Genomic DNA, 23,953 nt, shown 5'->3' with positions numbered 1-23,953 from the left:
CCCGCTGGTCAAACGATAAAATGCAGGTCTTCCATGTTAGCCTACTGTCGACATGGAAGTAGAAAGAGATAAGACGGTAGCTGCATCCTGTTTTACAGTCAATTAAAATGGCATTTTTGTCCTTTTCTTTTTAAAGAACAGCATGTCCGAAAAATACTTACCAAACCATTAGAGCAGTCTGAGAAGTTTGAGAAGCTTGAAAAGGTTGCAAAACATTTTGAACGCTGTTGAAAATGTATGTAATACATCACGTGTTACAGGGTAAACGTGTAGAGACGTGTTAGAGCAGTTACATAAATCAGAGGTATGGTCAATCTTTAGGAACAACAGGGAGCAGGAAGAAATTTCTCTTTGTTATTGGTGCGTCATGGAGTGGAAAATTCCGTTTTACAGAGAGTACGTTTTAAAAGCTTTGTTCAGTCGATGTGGATGTTTTTGCATTCATGGTTAGTTGAAAAAGGAATACTTCCTCCTCAATGAGAGAGTTTGATAATAGAGATTCCTGGTAAAATACGATTGCAATCAAACTGAGACGTAACTGTGGTTTTCCTAAAACAGTCATCGGCGCACTGTAATTCACGGGACTTTTCCACATGGCCTGACGCAGACTTGATGCCTCTATTTCAAGAATGCCCCACCTCTTGCCGGTAACCTGTTTATCAGATAGGTAGAAGGGTCACATTAGGGCTGTCGCTGAGATTCGGTGTCAGAGCCCAGAGTTCACCCTCGTCAGGAAGGAATCTGAGCGGCGTGTGAATCCTTCCCTGTCAAGGTTACTGTGAAGAGATCCCGTTTGTACCCAGAAGGCATCTGGGCAGGTAGCGGGGGAAATTAAATGGACCTATACGCAACAACTTTTAAGTGTTTGATGACAGACGTGGGCCGTTTGTGCCATTGACAAACAAGTAAACCAGATTTCCTGGGAATGGCAATTTCATGCAACCATATTGGTCATTGTTATTGTAGAAGCCATGGCTGCAGAGGTTTGGTGGGAAAGGACAGCAGGCTGACACACACATGAACATGCGACCAGTCTGACTGGGAAACAACACACACGGAGGGCGCTGTGACGCTAGTTCCGTTACGAGCAAAACTCTGTCGTTTTGACCGAACACAGTGTCAGCAGTGCCAGGAAGGTTCCCGGTGTGGAGCTACTACACTGGAGCCTGCTTAGTTCACCTACTGCTGATACATTGGCTACGGTGCCGCTACTCTGCAGGCACGCCAAATCTCCCAGTGACCACCCGTGGTATTGAAAAGAATCACATGGGGCCCAAAAGGCAGGACATCCAGGATGCAAAGCTCCTGACGACCATCGATGGTCCGGTCCTATGAGCTGGATTCGAGGAGCTGCCAGGAATGCGCTGCACCGCAGGTTATGCAAATCTACAGTTTGATCCGACACGCTCAACAGGAGACATAATAGCGCTGCACCTCGGGGCAAATACTTCAACTGTGTTTTTTCCCCTGAGGCTACGGCCAATTTTACTTCTTGTTCATGTCATATATCAGAGCAGAGTGAAGAACGCTTGCTGCCACATCGGCAATTGAATGTATCATGTTGTGCAAAACAAAGAGTTTATGAACTCTTTGTGGCCACACCCCCAGCAGCAATAGGAGGCTGTAAACAGAAGGCTAAATGTGCTGATAAATTATGCGAGCAATCTGCCCCTTAATTTAGCCAATGTTAAAGTGATGCCAGTCAATAAATAATATATGCGCTGCTGAATTTGTCTTGGTTTTTTTTCCTCCTTTTTTTTGTAAATGCAAAAACGTAAAATCTAAAATGGATTGAAAATGTTCTAAATGTGAAAACACAAAGTCTTCAGTGTATTTCAATATCTCTGTGACATGCACAGTATCTATTATTAGAAACAACAGCAAATATTGCATCGCTTGTGCAAAGAAAATGACACACAAGTCATTACACAATGAATTCTTTAATACAATAAAATGTTACATAAGCATTCCTCTGTTTTTGAAGTTATTTTAAACAAGATATTGCCCCAAAACAATAATGATAGTAATAATAATAATGATAATAAAAGGGCCAGATTATATTTTCATGTAATTCATTTGTTCATTCATTCATTTTTCCAAATCTTATCAAATATATTCCTGAGGACAACAGCATTTAACACCTTGAAAAGCATTTTTTTTAAAAAAATGATTTACTTTAAAAACTTTTTTTTTTTCTCCTCGCCTCCTTCAATTCCATTTCAAAAACAAGTGGAGCAAACACTCTTTTCAGCATCGATTGGGCACCACATCGCCGACCAGAGATCCATGTGTCGCGAGAATTCCAGAGTCGCGGGTGTTTGTTGGACATGTGTGATTACTGGGTGCAGGATGGGACATATCTCAAACCAGTACTGACCATACTATATGTTACAACGGAGCAGATGTGGGGGGGGGGCCGGGCGGAGGGGGCATCCCCGGCTGTCGGCCCCGCCTCCCCACAGCTACTTACACGTGCAATCATGTGAATATTGTAGAAGGACTGCGGCAAAAACAAAGAAAGTATGTGTATTGCAGACATGTGGATTGTGTAGGTTGTCGTGTTGCCACCAGTAATAGCTGCCTCTGTGAATGACAGACTCGTATGAATGTAACAACAGCGTAATTACAGCAAGTTTGCAGACGATGCTTGTGAGAGCTACAATGATCATATGCAAATGACTGATCTATAAACTGAAATAGGCTTGATTTAGACGGTTTCAATTGTTTAGTTGTTTTTTTTTAAATCATTGGTTTAAAATGAAAGTGTGCACACCCACTGCTTAATCTAATGCAAACAGCAATGCAGTTACTCTTCTCTTAACTTTGGAAACCTTTGAAACAGCAATGAATTAAAAAGAAAAAAGGGAAGAGATAGTGGACTTCCAGAGTACTGTGTGTCGTGAATGAAAAGACAATGTACAACAATAATATACGTTGACGTGTGGTGTTTGTGCTTTGGGCCGTTGCCCAACCGAGAGATGTGACGATATTTCCCAAGTGAATGAATGAAGCTATCTAATCGAAATCTACCTTTAGATGACAGAAAATAGGGAAAACCATCAACATTTATGCTGGACCCGGACTAGTAGGACGGCGGGAAAAGGTTGACTTGCGTGCAAGTGCGAGAGCCTCGCTTGCACCCGGCGAGCGAAGTCGACGACGCAAATGGAACTGGCACGAGAATTGCAGGGAGTCAGCGCTCCTCGTGAAGCACCGCAGAGCGAGAGGTCGTGTCTTCCCAGCCGTCAAGTACGAGAGTGTTGAAAACGTGACATTCAGCGACTACGTGGGACACTGAAGAACCTGAGGATGTCAGCATGCTGCTACCAAGTTGAACGCGCCAGGGAGGCTGAGACACTCGAGTGTTTGGCAAAAGAGCACGATCTCCGAGAAGGGCTGAGTTTTTTTTTTTTTTCTATGTTTGTTTCTTTGTTTGTTTGTTGACACTACTTGGAACGATGTGTTAAAGCAGGAAACAGTGAAACAGAGATACCTGAAGATGATCTGGTCCATTTTCCAGATGCTTGTCCTTGACACCTGCATCGCTCAAGTCAATCAAAGAGGTTCGCAGCTCCTTGCGAGGATCTTTTTTCTTTTTTTTTTTTTTCTTTTTTTGGATTAATGTGTTTAAAAAGAGGTACAAACAAAAATTACTTCAGCTAATTAAAACCTATTAAAAACCAGTGAACGAAAGAGCCAATGTTGGCTGGCTCTCTGTGCTCAACACCTCCTATTCAAATCGAGTGCAAATGCTGGAAAATGGAGAGACACATATCCAGATATGGTTTCCCACAAACCCACAAAAACTGGCAGCAAATTTTCTGGGCTGGTAGAAAAACATGGATATTTCACAATGTCTGTCAAAAAAAATAGTAATAATAAAAAAAAAAAAATTAAAAAAAATCAAATCAAATGAAAGGTTGTATGAAATGTGACGCCATTTATCTGAGGAATAGCCTGAATAAGAAGTAGTTCCACCATCAACACATGAACGAGGAGTGCCACTGTAAATAACTTTCCTTCTCACAGAGTGCTAGTTTTCAGGCCCAACCACACGTGCAAAAAAATGTCTTATGTGCTCCCAAAATGTGCAGTGTCCTGCTGGGCCTGAGTGATCCCTGAATGCTTTGAGCACATAGTCACTACCTGAAGGTGTCGGTCGGTCGGTCGGTCGGTCGGTCGGTCAGTCAGTCAGTCAATCTGGTGTCGCACAGTACCGTGTGTTAAGCAGGCAGTCAGTTGAAATAGAGTTCTTTGGTCAGCATGGAGACGACGCAGGGGATCTGCTTCTTCTCGCTGAAGCGCGGGTCCTCGGACCAGGACTCGAAGCTGGTGGCCACCATGTAGTTGACCCGCGTCAGAATCTGCATGATTTCCAGCTGCTTGCCGAACTCGTTGAGGACGTTGCAGAGCGCCTGCACGAACCAGGAGCCGCGTCCAGGGTTCCTCCATGAGTAATACCCTTCGAAAACAGCAAAAAGTAAATACACGGAATCAGGAGCGAACACTTTCGCGTCAACAGTTTCGGCTGAAGCACGTCACTGGGTATTCACCTGGCACAGTGGAGTAGGCAAACAGGAAATCTGCCTCCACGGGGATCTTATGCCTCGGGTTGGCGTCCGTCTCTATGGTGTCGTTCGGCGGCCCTGAATCTGTCTGAATGCCATCGTCAAATTCGGAACCCCGGCAAGCCTGGTGGAGCAAATGAAATGACATTTCACTGTGATCCAGAAAAGCTTTCTGGACGATGACCTGAGGAAGCAATCCAAAATGTGTTTCTTTCAAAAGTTGAGAGGAGCAAAAGTTCACACAACACCACCAACTGTCTGAGGGTTGTTGTTTTTTTTATCTGTTAAATGAAGAAAAACCTGTTTGCCCTCAACAGTGCAACACAAGGAGACCCAATGAAATAAGTTCTAAGCTGATAAACAACTAAACACTTGAGGACTGTGTACCTGGATGAAGAAGAGTTTTGGCTTTCCAACCAGGCTCTTGCACATGTCTCCCCTGAACAGGGAGGTCATGGTCTTGATGGGCATGGCGCCGTCCGTTCCGTAGATCATTCCCTCCTCGCCGTGGCTGAGCAGGATGCAGGCGAAACACGAGCTGTCGCTGTGGTCTTCCTCAGAGGCTGAAGCGCACACACACACACACACACACACACACACACACACACACACACACACACACACACACACACACACACACACACACACACACAAAATTGCAAGTTATGTAAGCAATCAATCGATTGGTCGATCAAAGTGTCAAGGCTGGAGGCGAGTCAAGGAACTAAAAACCCATTATGCAATATGAGTACTTTTCAGGCAGTCAGATTCTTAGCCTGAACCAGTTACAATTTGTTCTATTGCTTTTAAAACAGCACCCTCTGCTGTCTGGTCAGAGAGAACTGAGGAAATAAATATCCGTCCAGCTGTAAAGAAAGGGACAGTCTACAACGCACATATTGACCGAAGGTGTAGTTGCCAACAAAATGACCAGCGTGACTCAATCAAGGTACATTGTTAATCCACCAGGAGAACAAGATGATTGTAACATTTGCATGTTATTCCCAAATGCAGCTGAAGTCAGTGTTTGTGCCAGAAGCCCTGTTAACAGGAAGCATTCCGGAATCCCTTTAACAGATCCACTAGTTTAACACTGTTACATTGCAATGCTAAAAGCCAAAGAAAAACAAGTACAATAATAATGTGTTCAGGAGCTCAGAGTTGAACACTCACCATCTCTGAGGAGACGCTCCATCTTCTCACACGTCTGATCGTTGTAGATGAAGACGTCGAAGCCGAGGCTCTTGAAACATTTGAACAGCTCACCAGCGTCTCGGTCGGTGCCGTTCCGTACATTCATCCCTGCCAAGACACTTTGCTTAGCTTAGCATGCATGTGACAAATCTAGCAAAAACTTAGAAAAATAAAATAACACAAAAATAAAGTGAGTGACAGAAAGTGTTGAAAAGGAAATGCTGTACCTGTCTTCTCATCAAAGTTTTTGTTGTTGATGATGATACACTTGCCCACTCGCTGGTGGCTCATCTTATACTGGAATGTTGGTGAAACAATTCTGTAATGGCTTTCAGAAGAGTAGTCCTGCTCCCGCGTCTGGCCATCCTTATTTTTCTTACTGACAGTCAAACAGAAATGGAGCAGTCTGTTAATCGACAGCAGTTCACGTCGTTTAAGAAAATCTAATGTTTTCTCTGAAAATTAAATCTCTAAAATGTTTTTTTCAAACAGACTTTCCAAATTTTTTTTAATCTGAGCTAAAAATGTATTACTGTTCACGCTCTGACTCTACAGAGCAGGTTAAGTTTAAATGTGTGTTCCAAAGGTGAAAACTTAGTTGGACGAACAGCGCTGTACTTAAATAAAATGAGCAAAATCAAGTAAATCTACAAACTTTAAAAAAGAGTTAATGGAACTTAAACATAGACATGAATTTAGTTGAGCCTTTCAATAGAAAACTTTTAAATGCAGACAATAAACAACAACCAACAATCTAGAAAAAGAAACAAAATCTAAAAAAAAGAAACCAGATAAATCCGTCCTTCATGTTACAACAATTGTTACATGTTACAAGTTACCCCTAATTTGGCAGAAGAAACACAGGTCCCTATCTGATCCCTATCTGTGCTATTAAGTCTTACCTTGTTCACACACAACCAAACGACCTTTCAACCTATCTCCATCTTTAGCTAAACATTCAATTGTCATTTAGGTCATTGTTTATGTTGTTTTCCCTCCCAAGAAAAAGAAAATGACCCTTTAACCCACATTCACCTCAGGACTGCACGAACCACACAGACTCTCCACTTACGTCAAAATCAAAAGAGTACGTACATTTTCAAATAAGGCATTAATGTCGCAGCCAAATGTGGTTGCAGTAATCCACCGTCGGGCCACAGAGGCGACTAGAACATTTCTTCTTCGTGCGGGCGGGGATTAAAAAAATACAGAGGCGCAATTAAAGCGGATCGAGCGAGAGGAAGTCTTCCACGACTGGCAATTCTCACAGACTCGCCATATTTCCTTTCTTGGAAAGATTCATCCAGATGGCCTGCGCAAACCGCCGCCCACTGGGGCGCTCAGAAAGCCCATGCGTGTTCCAGAAGGGGCCTCGTCATCAACTTAGTCGCCAGAACAATGCACAGCCGTGCGCACCTCCACCCGTGAGCTCACTGGCAGGCTGACCATATTCTCATAAACATGTGATCCAGAACTTTTTTTTTTGCCCCCGAGCGCCCCCACGCCACCCCACCCCCTCCCACCTCCAAATCCTGCCATCATATTGTACCAAACGGATGCGCGAGGGTGGGCAAAGAGCTGCGGCGCTGTTTTGCAGCGGGCCGGGCCTCGCAAGGTTAGAGGTCAGTGAAGAGAATTGTTTTTTTTCTCCCCCTCCGCACCCCCCACCCCCCTCCCTCCACCCCCACCCGCCTGGCGGCTGCGTTCCTCTTACCTGGGTTCGTCATTAAGCGCTACGCCACTCTGCATCTGAAATGCGTTGGTTTTTTTTTTGTCTCCGCTCTTTGTCTTTCTCCCCCAAAAAGAGTGTATACCTCCAGAGGTGGTAGAGTAAAGTTTTTGGCCGTGTGCTAAGACAACATGCTCCCTGTGCTGGATGGACACCTGACTGCGCCAGCGGGCGCTGAGGACAGGGGCGGCGCACTGTGAGCCCCCTGAGTCAGCAGCCTCGCCACCGCACCAGCGCTTTCTAAAGGCCTATTGACAGGCGGTGGCTGTGCCTCGCACCCAGCCGAGGTCAGCCAGGGCAACTCGCTGCTCCTCTGCTGACAGGCACAATCCACCTGTACCAACGTGCATTCTCTCAGTGCCTTATCATCAAACTTTAGCGGCTAGACTCACCACCCCCCACACCCCCCCCCCCCAAAAAAAAAGAGAGAGAAAGAAATTTTCAAGTAGCAGAAAACTTTGACTGCAGCGTCCTTCCTTTTTTTGGGTTGCCAACAAGGCATGATGTCGATGACCACGAGGTGTTTGCATGTGAAGCAACGGTTTGAGGTCCCAAACAAAACAAATATTCTCATCCAGCCAGGAAGGCAATGTCTCGCTATATTGTTGATAGCAACTTAAAATGTAAATTACTTCCCAAATTTGCATTTTTATTTTCTAATTCAAAAGCTCTCCCTTGCCGGTGAGCGCTTCCTCCCTGTTCCTGGATCATACAGTTCAATTGGACATATGGCTGTTTGCAACTATAAAGGAAAAAGGTAATAACAGTGTGGGTTTTGCAGCAGGAACATTAAAGCTAAAACCAATAAGCTGGAAAACAGCTCCTCCCCCACTGCAGTAAATGCACTCAACGCAGCTAAAGGATGAATATGTTTGTATGTGTAAGTGGTCCTGTGTTTCACTGACACCACTTTATTCTATTTACTGTGTGGCTTTGTTTGTTCTTGAATGTTTTTTATGATGAACGAATGGCACCAGCAAGGATTGCACTTTTTTCAAATTTCATTGTACTTTGTACCATGACAATAAAGACATTTTGATTGCGATGCATAAGGAGTCTCTGGGAGATACTCGTACGTGTGTTGTCGGAATTTTTCAATCTCCCATTGTCAAGAACAACGGCGTCTACAAGATGGCAAATGGTTGCCGTGCTATGCAAATCATGGACTCAAAGGGTTTGGTGAGGTAGGGACACACTGAAGGTCAACAGTGCCCCCTTGAGGGGGGCAAACCCTCAAAAGCAGCGGCAACAAGTTTAGTATCGTCGTTGGTTAAATAGTATTAGCTCGTATAGCTGTTACAGAGTATGTGTAGACATGTAGACATGTGACACAGCCAACCCGTGCTCTGTGTCACATGATATGAAATTACACCTTACCGAAATTCTGGTGACTAACATCAGTTTATGGTCCATAGGGAAGACACATTTTATACACATATATGTATGTATATATATATATATATATATATATATATATATATATATATATATATATATATATATATATATATATATATATATATACACACATATATATATATATATATATATATATATATATATATATATATATATATATATATATATATATTTAACATTTTTATTTACATATTATATAATATTATAGGCTAATTAAATGCAACAGCAGCCAATAAGAACTAAAACACAGACTAACTGAAAAACACAAACCACTTCAGGTTCGTCTTTAGAAACATATGACAGAAGCAAAGCATAAGGAGCATCAACAAGTGGAAAAATACATCAGAAACTGTAGAGGACAAGCGGATTATCATCAATTAAATACAGACGAAAGAAAGAAAGAAAGAAAGAAAGAAAAGGGGGAAAAAAAGAAAGTACACATTCTACCCATTTTCTCATAAACTCGACTCAAGGTGGGAACTCACTGTCCGAACAGCAGGAATCTTCCCTTGCGGTCAGGTTTGGCGTCTGCTTCGTCTCCTTCTTCTTCTTGCTGCTGCTTCTCTTCGACTTGAAGTCCAAGTTCAGGTGTCTCGGCAGCTCCTCCGGCCATCTGCAGGAAAAACACTCCCATTCACTTCCGCTTTCACTTACGAGGAATTAAAGCGTATAACTTCAGAAACCTTATACAGCACAGGGTACTGGGTCAGTCGTATAAATAACACGATCCTCGCCATGAAACTGATCTCACGAAGTTGATGTCGCAGCTGGAACTAAGTCAAGCTGCTGAATGACTAAGCTCGCTTTCTGTTGCGTTTCCTGTCAAGTTGAAGGGCCAAAGCGAAACGTTCCTCAGTGAAAAAGACGCCGGCAGGGAAAGATAATAAAATATACCTTTGATCGTCGATGAATGAGACACGTTATCCCGCGTTTTCCCCCAAACTGCCTGACGTTTCTTGCCTCCACAAAGCTTTCGCCCACTTTCTTTTTTCTTCAAGACGCAACTGGGCCGTTCTGATTGAGGAGCGAGTACGTGATGACGTCACGGCCCTGCGTGGGGCTGGTGGGCGTCGACAGGGAGGACGTTCAGGAGAAACTTGTCGTAAATCAATAAAGAAAAAATTTAAAAGCAATAATAATAATAATAATAATAATAATAATAATAATAATAATAATAATAATAATATGAAGAAGAAGAATGATAAGGGACTGAAAAATACAACTGACCACCAGGTTCACATATTTATATGTGAATGTATATAAATGTATATAAATAAATCCAATATGAAGATACAACTTTATCTTTTTTCAAAATATAATTTTCATCTTTGTTAATTGATGTCGATGTACGTTGATTGAAATTGTGCCAGCCATTCTGACGGCACTCGAATGCTCATACAAGTTTTAACATCACCTATACGCCCACATCACATCGTCCTGCAATCTTTTCCTCTGAGTTTGGAGTCAAATCCCTTCTGGTCACATGTCAACAAACAATGTCATGCGGCTAATGTGAAAGCAGTTACGCAAAGTGTCGCAATTTATCTGTGTCATGCCCAAAGTTGAGTCAGCTGCCTAAACTCAGAGTGATTACACACATGCAGTGACATCTGAACTCTGTTCCCCTCCCTTGCCTTCCTGCAGACAGACAGCTGACCACAGCCTCTCCTCTAGCACGCTGCCTGGCAGTGGGCCGCCCCTTCACGGGCCATGGTGTCAAGTAAGGGTTCCAAAGTTTGACAGTCCCACATCTAAGTTTACCACCACCGGAGACGGAGCGTCACTGCTGCCTGGGAGCCGCTGCCACTTCCTTCGCTGAGCCGCTCGAACTGAACTGAACCTGATCGCCGTTTGAATTTTTCAATTTTATTTTCCACACCGTTTCTTTCTTTTCCAAGGAGGGGACAGTCGTTCACCATGCAGTCCTGTGCCAGGTGCGGGTTTGTGGTCTATCCAGCTGAGAAGATCAACTGCATTGACCAGGTAACACAACAGTGGTGTGAACTGAAGTATTAGTGTTTACAGGTGAAAATGATGCTTGTGGAATCAGTAAGAAAGGAAACTTTAATTCTGCATTCTACGTCACAGACGTTCTATCAATGTAGCGAAACTTAACACAAATGAACGTTTGATAAAAACAATGTCCCTCACAAAAAAGGTTCCGGACATATTGGTTAGAGTTCAGATAAATACAGATTTTATTTCAGGTATTTATTTAAATAGGTCAGCCTTCACTGCATCAACACAGAAAGACACATAAAGTGAGTTCTTCTAAATATCTGCTGAAACGTATATGATATTTTGGTAATAACCAAGTTTGGCAGCGTTAAAAATATACCTGTTGCTCCTTTCGATTGCTCTTACATGATTTCCTTTAAGCCTGGAAAAAGAAGCAGCGGTGCACAGTTTAAAGGGTCACATAAAAGCTATATTTGTGAGCAGGTTAGCCTCGGCACTGTGGAGATCATGCCGTCGTTATTTTAGGCCTCTTTGAAATGAATCTGGTTAATCAGACGTTGGCTCTTCTTTTAAAAGATTAACAACCCCCCACCCCCCCACAGGTTTTAAAAAGGCTGCATGAAATTATTCTACTTTCCTTTCTCTTTGTCAGAACTGGCACAAAGCGTGTTTTCACTGCGATGTCTGCAAGATGGTGCTCACCGCCAACAACTTTGTCAGCCATAAGAAGAGGCCCTACTGCTCTGTGTAAGTACTCTTAAAGAAGAGCTGGAAATCTCAACTTTATTTATTTGTTTTCCATGCTCGAGACACAGAAGATAAAGAAAAAAGAAGAGACTGCACACTTCTGCTTTTTCTATGTACATTTATTTAGCAGAGCCAAAAAATTTGAATATGCTAAAAAAATAAAATTGGATGTGTTATTTTGAGCCCAGCACCTACAGTATTTCATGGATGTGTGCGACTTCTCCCCTTTTTGCACCTATGCTTGAGACGCCACACTTTTTTTAAAAGCCGAAAATGAAAGACAACCTGATTTTCTCTCTCCGCTCTTTCAGACACAACCCTCGCAACAACACCTTCACAAGTGTCTACGAGGCTCCTGTCAACATCAAAGCCAGGATGCAGAACAAGGCCAGCGGCGAGGTGAGGCCACGTCTTCAAGCACATGGGCCTGGAACGCCTGCCGCATGTCACTGTCGACGCAGTGAGCGCAGTGGTTATTGTTACAAGCTGCTTTTGCCGTGTCTGGACACAAAGCGAGAAGTTAAATCAAAAGTGATGTCGCCAAAGTTGCCCTTTGACACGATTCATATAAAAGTGGACGTGGGCTTCACACTCAGAAACCCCATTATGTTCACTGACACTTTCCATCTGAAACAGTAGCTCCTTCTTTACTGAGGGGAGAGAAAAGCACGTCGCTGGGTGCTCTGGGGTGATGCCAGTGGTGAGGAATGGAGATTGCTGCTCAGGTTATTTCTGTTCATCTGACGGGGCTGCCTGGAGTCGCCCACTTTATGCTCCTGGGGGGCTATTATTGCCCCTGAGGAAACGCCGGCCTCACATCCTCTCCCCTCCTGTGTCCCGGCACCTGCTCCCGTCTGTCGGCGCCTGTCTATGTCTACAACCTCATGCAATGTCCCTGCGCTTATATTTGCAGGGGGGCTAGAAAGCTCACCGGCTACTGCTTTTACGCCTCTGTTGGACTCGTTGATACTCGATATGACTGGGCTGGCTTTGCATCGTTCCTGGTCAAGGCTAATTCTGACCACCAATGGCCTAAAAAAAGCCTCAGATTTTTTATGGCCCATTGTATCCGGAGAGTTGAGATTTCTCTGTCACATACACAGTCTGTTGTCAGCTGTAAAGTCTCGGAGTTTCTTCCACTCCTGTGCTCTATTCTGCGGAGAACAATTTTAGAATTGTAGGATGCTTTTAGTTTTTTAGTTTTCAGTTATTAGTTAATAAGGTAAATAATAATAATAGCATCCTTATAAACGGAACATAGAATAGAATAGATGGGGAAATTTGCTAATTACAGCAACAAAAAGTAGTGCAAAGAGGAGGGAAAATGATAAAAAAAACAAAAACAAAACAAGATATGTACATGTTATGAACAGTTCTGTGAATCTACAACGAGTAATAGCCTTTGTGTTGTTTTATTTGATTTCATCAGTCTGGTTCTTGCTTTTTGACCCACCTACATTGGGTGACAAACCTGGATTTTGAGGAAGCAGCTTTACATCAACAACAAGCCAAACTAGTTTTGAAAAAAAGTTTATGAAAAAAAAAAAGAGTTTTGGGTTGATAACACTTTTATTTTTACAGCATTGACATCTGACAAAAAACAAAGGGGAATGTGCTTTCAAGTCTGACTCCGCCCACATGTGCCCCCCTGAAGCCGAGAGATGCTTCGCGCAGACTGCGCATGTGGCAAAACGTGTGCTGGCCTTGGCTTAATGCTTGTCGCTTGTGTGCACTTGTAGCTGAAGTATCGCCAAGATGCCGGTGGCTTTTTGTCCACCTTCCACCATGACATGGGGTCCATGGAGCTGGAGAGGGCTCGCCTGGCCAGTCAGGTGACCAGCCAGGTGAGCTGCCATTGGAGCAACCGGCAGTCGCAAGCGTTCGAAACGGAGTCAAGCCAGCTAGCTCGAACTCTGAGCCTCCCTGGACAGAAGCATGTGGCAACAATTGATAAGGGTTCAGATGGCGTCAAGAGTTAATCGTGAGATTTAGGCTGGGAATCTCATGATCTAGAACAGGCTGGAAAGTTATTATTATTATTATTATTATTATTATTATTATTATTATCTTTTCCCGCAATTGTATTTTTTTTTTTTATCATGTTTTTAATTTTTGCCTTAATTTTACAATTTAACCTTTAACCTAACCTTTGTTTATATCATTTATTACATTACAATGAGGTAAAATCTCTTCCTTCTGCCATCCGGTAGCGCAGGAAGTGATTTTGCATATTTAAAAAGCGTAAACAGAGAAGTGTCAGTAAACATTGAGTCTTGATTTATTTTATCCAAACAGGCCTTTCAGTCTCAGTCTGAGTTCTCTCAGCAGCAGACCTGGGTCTCAGGCTCGGTGACGAACCAGAAGATTGTGACGATGTCTCAGGCTGAGCAGACCATCAGCGACGTGAGTCTACTATGAATAAGAAGATGATATGGAAACTTTTCTTTATCGTCAGCACTGCTTGACGGGGTTATTTTTTTTGTGTGTGTGTGATTTCTAAAGATGAAGTACACAGAGGAGTTCGAGCAGTCAAAAGCCAAAGGCAGCTTTCCAGCCATGATCACACCAGGATACCAGGCTGCCAAACAAGCCAACACTCTGGCCAGTAATGTACGTCACCTCAGTGATGCTGCAGAATCCTTCTGATGGAAACTAGAACAAACAAGCTAAGACCTGAGCCCGGCTGAGAATTGTTGTCTTAGTGTTGTCTCTTTGTTTCCCCCTGCCTTCTCAGCTGGAATACAAAAAAGGGCACGAGGAAAGAGTTTCAAAGTACACCACGTTTGTTGACCCCCCGGAGGTGATTTTGGCCAAAAAACAAGGACAAATTGTCAGCGACGTAAGCCTCTCTTCCCCTCTCCAAGACGTACAGACCAGAGAGATGTTGACTTCAGATAACTTTCCAGCTCTGCTCACCTCACAGAAATCTGACTTGCTGTTTCTGCTTGCGTCAGTATGCCTACACAGAGGAATATGAGCAGCAGCGAGGCAAAGGCAGTTTTCCTGCACATCTCACCCCAGGCTACAAGATATCGAAGAAAGCCAGCGAGCAGGCCAGCGACGTAAGGCCGGAGACGCACCGCTGCACTTACAGCTGCAGTTGTTGTTTTGGTCCTCAGATCATCAGCTGTGGCTCTCGTGTCTCCCGTCCCGACAGATTAAATACCGGCAGGTTTACGAGCAGGAGATGAGGGGTAAAGCCAGCACGGAGGCGGGGGCGGCCGAGGCCGTTCTTGCCAGAGGAAACGGAGAGAACTTCAGCCAGGTACGGCCACCTTGGTTCACTCCATCTTTTAAAAGGATTTTCAACATATGACAGCTGGGAGAGGCTCCAGCAGACCCCCGTAACCCTGAGCTCAGGAAGAAGTGGGTATTGAGAAGGAGTCAAATGCAATGTTTCCCTTGAGACATCCTCAGAGTCACAGTTTTAGATAAATATGCCTCAAACATCCACCGGGAACCTGCGTAAAGCGTGAAAAGTGTGTTATCGCTATTTTTTGTGAAAATGTCTGCACCCATGATACTTTTTACCAGTGTTTCCAAACGATAATTCGTGGTCATCCTTGAATTCAGCCCTTTGTGATGTCATAAAAGGGCATTGATATTGCTCCCAGGTCAGTGACAGGTCACAACATCAAGTGGTTGCCAGTGTTGCCAGATCCTCTGGGTCTACTTTGGGTCTTACTTTTGTCTAATTTTGTCCACTTTCAAGCATGTGGAAGGCCCGAGCAGAGTCAGGGATGAAAACTCCTGAATTGATGTTGTTGAAAGTTCCTCCCTGGTTTGCAGATCGCCTACACTGAGGAGTACGAGCAGCAACGGGGGAAAGGAAGCTTCCCGGCAATGATCACTCCTGGTTACTGTCTCGCAAAGAAGGCTCAGGAAAATGCCAGCGACGTGAGTATCAGCCTGATGCACAGTAGTGCCAAAAAGTCGTGTGACACCTTTAAAATTTGACTCAATCCCAAATATTGTCATTAAATATTTGCCAGAGATTTCTTTTGTGTGTCTCAAAAAGTTTGGCTGTATCACAGCAAACAAATGAGAATTATTTTGCTTGTTCTTAGTAAGACAAAATAGGATATGACAACTCAGTTTTTGCAATTCTTGTTCTCTGTACTCTGGATTTGTTGCAAAGAGACAAAGTCATCTTGCTGAAATATCCAGTTCTGAGGTGGACAGAGCAGCGTGTGGGCCAAGACTGATTCATAGCAGAATACAGCACATCACAAATGCATGAGGTCTTCCACCACTTGTAAATCTGACTGCAGCCTCAAGTATTGAAAAGGTCAAAAGGGATCAACGTCAGATGTGCAGCGGCTGTAAAAAAAGAACAAAACAGTTTCATCCATCACGTAGTCCCTGACTGGTAGTCACCACGCAGGAGACAAACGGTTCAGTGTGTGTCTCTGTGTGTGCGCGTGTGTGCATGCATGCCCCTAATCTCCGGATTGTGGTGAAAGACAAGGTGTCGTGACCCCCTTCCCCACCGATCACTCTGGATTCCCCTCACAGCTGAAGTACAGGAAGGACTTGAGCAAGATGAAGGGCACGTCGCACTTCCACAGCCTGACGTCAGAGGACAACCTGGCGCTGAAGAACGCCCGCAAGATCAATAAGATTGTCAGCGAGGTGGGTGAGCTGGTCGACATGACAGCAACAACAACAACAGACACCCCGTCCTCTTTATGGTCTTTGGTGATGTATTAGTAGCTCCTCAACGAAGGGGTGGAGGTCTCAGACAAAGGCAAAGGTTGCTGTCCAGTGTTGACTGGAGACCTGGGGGGACTGTGTCACGTCTCAGCAGACACGCTGACACCTCGCTGGGCCTTTTCCACATGTCTGACATGCCAGTCGGGTGTTGTGGCAGCTTCCCTCCCAAGGCCACCAGAGATCCTTTTAAACTGATGTCACTTCACTCCGTAATGGCCCCTATAAAAACAAGGTCCATCACGTACATGAATGTGAGCCGTTAGCTTTCTGAGAATTCACCCAAACTGCCCCACCGGCCCGTAAACAAGTTGTAAATCCAGCTTGAAAGGTGACAAAGGTGGCAGAATTTATCACCGACAAGTGCCGGGGTGTCATTGTGAAGCTCAAGGTGATATGATTTAAGTCTCGAAGTCCAACTTCTGTCCCTGTTGTCTAGAGTGTGACGAAGCCCCGACATGCTGACAAGCACTTTATATTTAGTGAATGACGCGACGCCGCAAGTAAACAGGAGACCTTTAGCGTCCCCGAGCCGATCCAACCGCAGAGTTTGTCGCGGTAACGCTGGACATTTCCTCACAGGTGGAGTACAGGAAGGACCTGGAGAACTCCAAAGGTCACAGCATCAACTTCTGCGAGACGCCGCAGTTTCAGAACGCTGCCAAAGTCGCCAAGTTCACCAGCGATGTGAGTCGCCAGGTTCACCCACAACTAGATTTCAAATGTTTGAAAAAATTGTTGAAAAACGTTGGGTTTTCGTGTGTTTTGCCTTGAAAGAACAAGTACAAGGAAAAGCACATCAGCAACATGAAGGGCCACTATGAAGGCATCGATAAGAAGACCATGCACGCCATGAAGGCCAGGAACCTGGCCAGCGACGTAAGACTTTTCCTCTCTCTGGTAGTGGCTGGTGGTGTTTTTTTCTCTTTTGCTTAGAGATAAACAGCATCGAGCATTAATATAATCACTAATCGTGACTTGTAACCATGACTCAAATTGTTTTTTAATAGCAGTCTTTCTAGTGACTTCTTCACAAAGCACTTTGTCCGCCTTCTGATTTGTATGAAAGACTGTTGACGCATTGGTTTATCACTGAAACACCATCTCGTCGTGATTTCTAGATTGCCTACAAGCAAGGTTGCGAGCAGGAACAGGGTGAATACAACTACCCGGCCACGCAGACTCCAGGCTACCAGAGCCAGAGGAAACTGGACCCGTTGAAGGATGTGAGTCACTCTGCTGGAGTGGAGTTATAGAGTGGAGTGCAATCTTGTTGCTTTTGAGCAATTGATTTCAAGGAATGGCTGTGGTGAGAATAAAATTTAAAATGTGTTCTTTTTTTTGCACCCAGAAAAACTACAGGCAGCACATCGACCAGGTGAAGTACAGCCCGGTGACCGACACCCCCGACATCCTGCTGGCCAAGAAGAACGCTCGGCTCGTCAGCAACGTACGTAGCTGCACGGACGCCACCTTTATCGGCCAACTATGTGAGTGTGTGAATGTGACGTGACATCCGTGTCATTTTTCTTCCAGCTGAACTACAAAGCCGACTACGAAAAGACCAAACACCAGTACACGCTCTCGCAGGACCTGCCGCAGATCCGGAATGCAAAGGCCAACGCTGCTTTGTGCAGCGGTGTAAGTCAACGGCCCGCTTCAAACATTACCGGGAGCCGTTTTGGTGTCTTTGTGTGGTCAAAATTTAACTTGGCCTTCGCTGTAATTTGTCGCTTAAGATCAAATATAAGGAGGAGTGGGAAAAGAACAAGTCCAAGGCCTGTGAGGTCAGTCTGGACGACCTGAGCGTCAGAGCGGCTAAAGCTTCCCGGGACCTGGCCAGCGATGTGAGCACACACATACATGGATCCACACACACACACACACACACACACGGTTTCAGGCTGCGGCGACAGCTACTTGAGTGCCTTTAATCGAATATGATAATCAAGTCAGACGAACATGTGTTCCAGATTAAATACAAGGAAACCTACATGAAGGACAAAGAGAAGGCGGTGGGGATCAACATGAGCGACTCCAAGACGCTGCACTCACTGCAAGTGGCCAAGATGAGCAGCGACGTGAGCGCCCCTCGCTTCATTCTGATTGTCTTGACGGTCTCAGAGATGCGTTTTCTAAATGAAAAAAACACTCTTACTGTTGATATTTATCATCGACGCCCAAGATCGAGTACAAGAAGAGCTCCAAGGAGGGCCAGGCCAACTACACCCTTCCCCAGGACATGATCAACCTGAGCCACGCCAAGAAGGCCCAGGCCTTGGCCAGCGACCTGGAGTACCGCACCAGGCTGCACGACTACACCGTCATGGCCGACGACATTAAGGTGCAGCAGGCCAAGAAGGCGTACTCACTGCAGAGCGAGGTAAGAGGGAGCCGGCGACCAGCTAAACTAAAGCGTGGCGCGATCCTCAAGTGCCTCACTGCCTCTGTCGTTGCTGTGCAGAACCAGTATCGCTCTGACCTGAACTGGATGAAGGGAGTGGGCTGGGAGGTCGAAGGCTGTTTGAACATCACCCAGGCCAAGAAAGCTGGAGAGCTGCTCAGTGACGTTAGTATGATGCTGCGTTTGTGGTGCACATGCGCACTTCCTTTAAACAATAATGAAAAAATAATAGAGATGACCATTTTCCCATTTTGTAGACCAAATACCGACAGAAGGCCGACAGCATCAAGTTCACCCAGGTGGCGGACGACCTCTCCACCAAACACGCCAAGAAGTGCCAAGAACTGCAGAGCGACGTGAGCGCCTCAATTGACACACACGCCAGCCGGCACATTTGACTAACAAATAGTCTCTGACGTCACTTGATGTCCTGCTCCCGGTTTCAGGTGGCATACAAGGCAAACACCGAGCAGATGCTGCATCAGTACACCATGACAAAGGACGAGCCCCTGTTCAGGCAGGCCAGGGCCAACGCCGACCTGCTAAGTGGGGTGAGTAACACAAGCCCTCGCAATAAGACAGAAGAACAGAGTTACAGTATATTTCAGATTGAATCCTTGACAAAATTCTGCAGGTCTTTGCTGAAAAAAAGTACACAAATGAAAATGTAAATTACAGTTGTTGTTTCGGTTGTTGTTTGATCAACATGGTGATGACATGACGGCAGAAAGATGAAAGAATCTGCACGTCGAGGTGCTAGACTATATGTCAAAGAACCTGCGCACTCATTTGATCTGGCGTTTTCAGCAGAAGCTTCTAATGTCTGTCAGTATGAACGAGTCAGTCACTAGTGGGAATATTAAAGGAATCACTTCCACTTTAAATCTGGTCATTGATTTGGAAAACACAGGATAGGCAATGCACATTAGGCCTCCCGGTGCCACTAAGCACCTGTGTAATGCTTCCAATTAAGCCTGCAGTTGGTACAAAATAAAAATGTTGCACAAAAGCGGTTGCAGTGAACCTCAAGGATTTGCTATGAGCAGCTGGGCACCATTTGTGCCTGAGCAACAGTGATGGTGTTTTTAAAAGAAGTTTTCTTGAACTGGTTTCATATGGTGGTCCTGGTATCAGTTGGTCTTAATGGCCTCACACAGTGAATACAGCTGACTGACTCGAGGACTTCCATCCTTTTAGAAATTAGAGAAATTGGATTAGCATCAAACATCAGCAGTAGCCTCACATGTTTAGCCGTAGTCTACACTGTTTAGATGTTTAACTGGCAGCGGACCCAGACAGACAGGGAAATTCATGGATAATTACCTGTGTAAAGGAGTCATGTGCACGCTGAAATCACCTCTTCAGAAAGGAGCTGCATGCTGTTAATAAACATATATATATGTATATATATATGTATATATATATATGTATATATATATATATGTATAATTGAACTCAAAGACCATTTTTACCATTTGGGTTTTCCATCCGTGCAATGGTTTTTGGTAATTCCTCCCTCCCTCTTGCAGAAAGTGTACAAGAGCAACTGGGAGCAGCAGAGGGAGAAGGGCTTCGAGCTGCGTCTGGACTCGCTCTCCATACTCACCGCTAAAGCCAAGAGAGACCTCGCCAGTGACGTGAGTCTCTTGCGTATTTGCAGACAACCAACCAATGATGTGCAATGGATTACAATTTAAATATCTGTTGAATGTTTTTATATTGACTAAAATGGATATACTTAATCATTGAAAAAACAAAAAAACAAAATCAATAACAACAGTATTTTGTCCCCCTGTAGGTGAAATACAAGGAGGCCTATGAGAAAACCAAAGGCAAGGTGATTGGCATCAAGTCAGTGAGCGACGACTCGCAGATGGCCCACTCCGCTCTGGCCACCAAGCTACAGAGCGGTCGCCACTACAAGAAGGACTATGAAGACACCAAGACCAAGTACAGGTGAGGCCTCGGTGGAGAAACTCACCTCGGCTCTAGAGAACTGAGCGAGTCCTGCTGGAGGAAATAAACCGATCCAGGGTCTGAAGTTGAAACAGAAAAACATAAAATGTATGTCCTCATTTAATTAGACGTTGCCAGCAGCCCACAACCGCTGCTGCAGACTTCAGTATAAAGGCTTTTATTCGAAAAAGTTTCAAATTTCAAATTTTAAGTTACTTTACTACTGACTGACTTCAGATCTTTATTTTTATTTTTTCACTATATCACCTTCCAAAACATCTTTAGATCTCGAGTAAACAGCATATCTTTCCCTATTCTTTTGCATTAGATGGCAACTTCACTTGTTAGTCTCCCAATAACTGAAAGTTAAAGTTATTAAATCGTCTCTGTGCCCAGTGTCAATCTGGACATGATCAACATCAGCCACGCCAAGAAGGCTCAAGACCTGGCAACCGAGACCAACTACAGGACTTTCCTCCATGAGTACACGACTCTGCCCACAGACAGGAGCGTCGCCTGGGCAAAGAAAGCCTACGGGCTGCAGAGTGATGTATGATTTCTTTTTTCCCCCTTAAATATGTGGAAAAGAAACAATGATCTGCCCCATGCAAAGCAAATAGAATCCTTGCAACCAAATGTGTGTGTGTATTGTTGTTTATGTAGAAGCAGTACAGGTCAGATATGAACTGGATGAAAGGCGTCGGCTGGGAGGTCTCGCAGTCGCTGGATGTGCGGCAGGCGAAGAAGGCCGGGGAACTCGTTAGTGAGGTAGGAACAAAAAATAATTTCAAGGTGAAATATCAACCCTCAGGCTTTGTTCATTTATTCCCGCCTTCCAACTCATAGCACTATTTAAAGCTACAGATTGATTGTAGGTTGATTAGCAAACGACCGGCATGGTTGCGTAAGTTGGAGGACACGTATGTAGGTTTACAACATAGGTCAAGATGTATTTAGAGAGTCGCTGAGCATTCCTGTCCTCCTCAAACTGGGTTAAACATGTGGACTGCACCCAGCTGGAGCGGAGCCGTACTGATTGCAGCAGCTCCAGCTGTCACATTAACATATCCTTTATCCAGTTAATTCCCCAATTAAGTTGTTTAGGTAGCGAATAATAACTAATTTGCCTACAATCAAAATTTTTTTTTTTTCTTTTAGGAAACGGGATGATTGTCACGTGCCGTACTCTGATCATAAACATTTTGAAGAGCCCATTGTGTAACATTTAAACTGAACTATTGATGTAAAATGGAACCGAAAAGACTTGCATTTGTTTTTGATATTTAAATCAGTAAAAATAAACCACTGTCCTTTTGCTCAACAGTATACAGTATACGGACATATAACAGTATACAATACATCATGACTACATCTATATTAATTTCTTTGCAAAATGCCTTTTTGTTGCTAGCTACTAATAAATCTTACGGGCTCGGTTTTAAAGGTAAAGTTGTGAAAAATCCCACTGTGAAGTCTTTTAATTTAATGTTCAGTTTTAGAACAGAGTTCGGGTCTTTGATGGGGAAAATGTAGACTCAAACATCAAAATTCTGTTCTACCCTTCAGGTCCTCTCATTGCATCACACATCTTCATTAGACTGTAGAATTAATGTTTGTCTCAGAGCTTTGATGCTCATCTGTGCAATCTGCGCCCAAAATAATTCTGTCCATGTTTCAGAGTGCAGGCAGCCGACAGCAGAGTCTAAACTTAACTTCCTCCAAAGCTGCAACTTATTTTTGGGCCTGTTGCGGTCGGGGCTGCCAACACTGTAGAATGACAAGCATTCCGTAAATAGAACACAGCGCTGCGTTCCTGCACTTTCCATTTATCTACAGCACGCAGGCCCACTTAATATACAGAGGGAGAAACCTCAACGTCATTTCATTTCATTTTTGCAATTTGATTGTTGTCATTGTTGTCGTTTATTTCTAATCGCAATCGCCCAAAAAAACTGCCAAACAATGGAATGGAGCAGATATTATTTATTCTTTTTTTGAAAAAAGATTTATTTTTTTCCGCATTATCTAGAAAAAGTACCGTCAGAACGTCAGCGGCCTGAAGTTCACCAGTGTTGAAGACACTCCAGAGATGATCCAGGCCAAAGTCAGCAACAAGCTAGCCGTTGATGTGAGTACTGAGCCACCTTGTTGTTTCTCGTATGCAACTCAACATGAGTGAGCCCAATGTTTTTGTCCTGTTGATAAATGTATCACTTACATGGTACTAAAATGGCTCTACGTGAGCCTTTGAACAGTGTTTTTCTTTCCTTTATTCTGTAACCCCAAAACCAACGCTCTCCAATGAATGCTTTGGAAGGTAAAAGGGTACAGTTCACCAAGAGTTGATATTTGCCTTATTTTACTACCCTCTACTATGTGAATGGAGAGGCTGGTGATAATTTTGTATAACTGCTCTGCAGTTTCATGTACGAACACATTAGCTACAATAGCTATAATCTCTAAAATAAAAACAAATAGACAAAAACTCAACAGGTTCCCATAGAACTAATGTAGCGCCATCCAGTGTCAGGAAGACTAGTCAGAGCATCTGGCCTTCAAATGATAATGTCAACAGTATATTTGTAGCCATTAGGTGGGATTATTTTTATTCTTATAATTAAGAAACATCACACCGGAGCCTAGACTGAGAACTTGATAGGCGTGAAACGTTTAATTGAACTATCCCTTTATCACTTCCCAAACCAACCTGACACGTTGGCTGCTTCCATTCTTCCATTGCAGAGGTTGTACCGGGAAAAGGGTGAAAGCATGAAGCACAACTACACGCTGAGCAGCGACCTGCCTGAGATGCTTCAGGCCAAGCTCAACGCCACCAACCTGAGCGAGGTGAGACACACGTGACCAGTCAACTGCTGATGTGATTGTGTTTAGAGCTCCCTGTTGTGGCCAGACCTCACCTACTCAACCTCCTCCCTTCTGCCTTGTGACCCTCCAGAGCTGCTACAAGGAATCTTGGACAAAGTTGCGCGACGGCGGCTACAAGCTGCGTCTGGATGCCATTCCATTCCAGTCGGCCAAGGCGTCTGCAGAGATCCTCAGTGATGTGAGACACTAACCGGGACTCGCTGTTGCGCATAATGTTGGAATGCAATTTTTTTTTTTTTTTATATAGCTGTCTTTTATATTGGGACACATGACGCCCTCATTGCGCGTGGTCAAAAGTTGCATTGTAAAGTGTTTCAGAGAAATTCCTGCAGTAAGGACACAAAAAATGTTATTGAAGACAAACCAAGTCCCCTATTTACA

General features: G+C 44.2%; 2 protein-coding genes across 3 annotated transcripts in view; one reads left to right on the top strand and one right to left on the bottom strand.

The window, feature by feature from the left end:
- Positions 1–1,924: 1,924 nt before the first annotated feature.
- Positions 1,925–9,962, bottom strand: casp7 (caspase 7, apoptosis-related cysteine peptidase). The gene is made up of 7 exons (XM_076028120.1): positions 9,805–9,962; positions 9,396–9,523; positions 5,990–6,141; positions 5,742–5,870; positions 4,956–5,131; positions 4,554–4,692; positions 1,925–4,462 (listed from the first exon to the last, which is right to left on the bottom strand). Exons 2-7 carry the CDS (start codon positions 9,521–9,523, stop codon positions 4,236–4,238), a joined length of 951 nt encoding a protein of 316 aa, XP_075884235.1. The 5' UTR covers positions 9,805–9,962; the 3' UTR covers positions 1,925–4,235.
- A 705-nt stretch (positions 9,963–10,667) lies between these two features.
- The window catches only part of nrap (nebulin-related anchoring protein), an 18,962-nt gene continuing 5,676 nt past the window's right edge, over positions 10,668–23,953 (top strand). Inside the window, exons 1-29 of one of the 2 annotated variants that reach the window (XM_076028118.1) lie at positions 10,668–10,893; positions 11,522–11,616; positions 11,928–12,015; positions 13,356–13,460; positions 13,912–14,019; positions 14,119–14,226; positions 14,351–14,455; positions 14,571–14,678; positions 14,774–14,881; positions 15,406–15,513; positions 16,132–16,248; positions 16,909–17,013; positions 17,104–17,205; positions 17,448–17,552; positions 17,678–17,776; positions 17,863–17,967; positions 18,066–18,173; positions 18,300–18,407; positions 18,512–18,709; positions 18,791–18,895; positions 18,988–19,086; positions 19,177–19,281; positions 20,260–20,367; positions 20,529–20,686; positions 21,083–21,236; positions 21,350–21,454; positions 22,716–22,814; positions 23,429–23,533; positions 23,643–23,750. In XM_076028118.1, coding sequence (XP_075884233.1) covers positions 10,828–10,893; positions 11,522–11,616; positions 11,928–12,015; positions 13,356–13,460; positions 13,912–14,019; positions 14,119–14,226; positions 14,351–14,455; positions 14,571–14,678; positions 14,774–14,881; positions 15,406–15,513; positions 16,132–16,248; positions 16,909–17,013; positions 17,104–17,205; positions 17,448–17,552; positions 17,678–17,776; positions 17,863–17,967; positions 18,066–18,173; positions 18,300–18,407; positions 18,512–18,709; positions 18,791–18,895; positions 18,988–19,086; positions 19,177–19,281; positions 20,260–20,367; positions 20,529–20,686; positions 21,083–21,236; positions 21,350–21,454; positions 22,716–22,814; positions 23,429–23,533; positions 23,643–23,750 — 3,192 coding nt within the window. In that variant the 5' untranslated portion in view covers positions 10,668–10,827. The remainder of the gene's footprint in view (positions 10,894–11,521; positions 11,617–11,927; positions 12,016–13,355; positions 13,461–13,911; positions 14,020–14,118; positions 14,227–14,350; positions 14,456–14,570; positions 14,679–14,773; positions 14,882–15,405; positions 15,514–16,131; positions 16,249–16,908; positions 17,014–17,103; positions 17,206–17,447; positions 17,553–17,677; positions 17,777–17,862; positions 17,968–18,065; positions 18,174–18,299; positions 18,408–18,511; positions 18,710–18,790; positions 18,896–18,987; positions 19,087–19,176; positions 19,282–20,259; positions 20,368–20,528; positions 20,687–21,082; positions 21,237–21,349; positions 21,455–22,715; positions 22,815–23,428; positions 23,534–23,642; positions 23,751–23,953) is intronic. The other variant, XM_076028119.1, reaches the window with a different exon arrangement.

The sequence above is a fragment of the Nelusetta ayraudi genome, unplaced genomic scaffold (assembly GCF_046127955.1).
Source record: "Nelusetta ayraudi isolate G7.1 ecotype Tasmania unplaced genomic scaffold, CSIRO-AGI_Nayr_v1 ptg000022l, whole genome shotgun sequence".
Taxonomy (NCBI): Eukaryota; Metazoa; Chordata; class Actinopteri; order Tetraodontiformes; family Monacanthidae; genus Nelusetta; species Nelusetta ayraudi.
Note: the sequence above shows the minus strand (reverse complement) of the source record. Positions and strands in the feature narration are given on the sequence as shown.

Excerpts from the sequence above, each read along its gene's own strand:
- casp7 (XM_076028120.1), bottom strand. The coding sequence starts at position 9,523 with ATGGCCGGAGGAGCTGCCGAGACACCTGAACTTGGACTTCAAGTCGAA. Across the intron at positions 6,142-9,395 it reads AGATTCCTGCTGTTCGGACA|TAAGAAAAATAAGGATGGCC; the intron begins GTGAGTTCCCAC and ends TTTGACTGTCAG. Across the intron at positions 5,132-5,741 it reads GGAGCGTCTCCTCAGAGATG|CCTCTGAGGAAGACCACAGC; the intron begins GTGAGTGTTCAA and ends TGTGCGCTTCAG.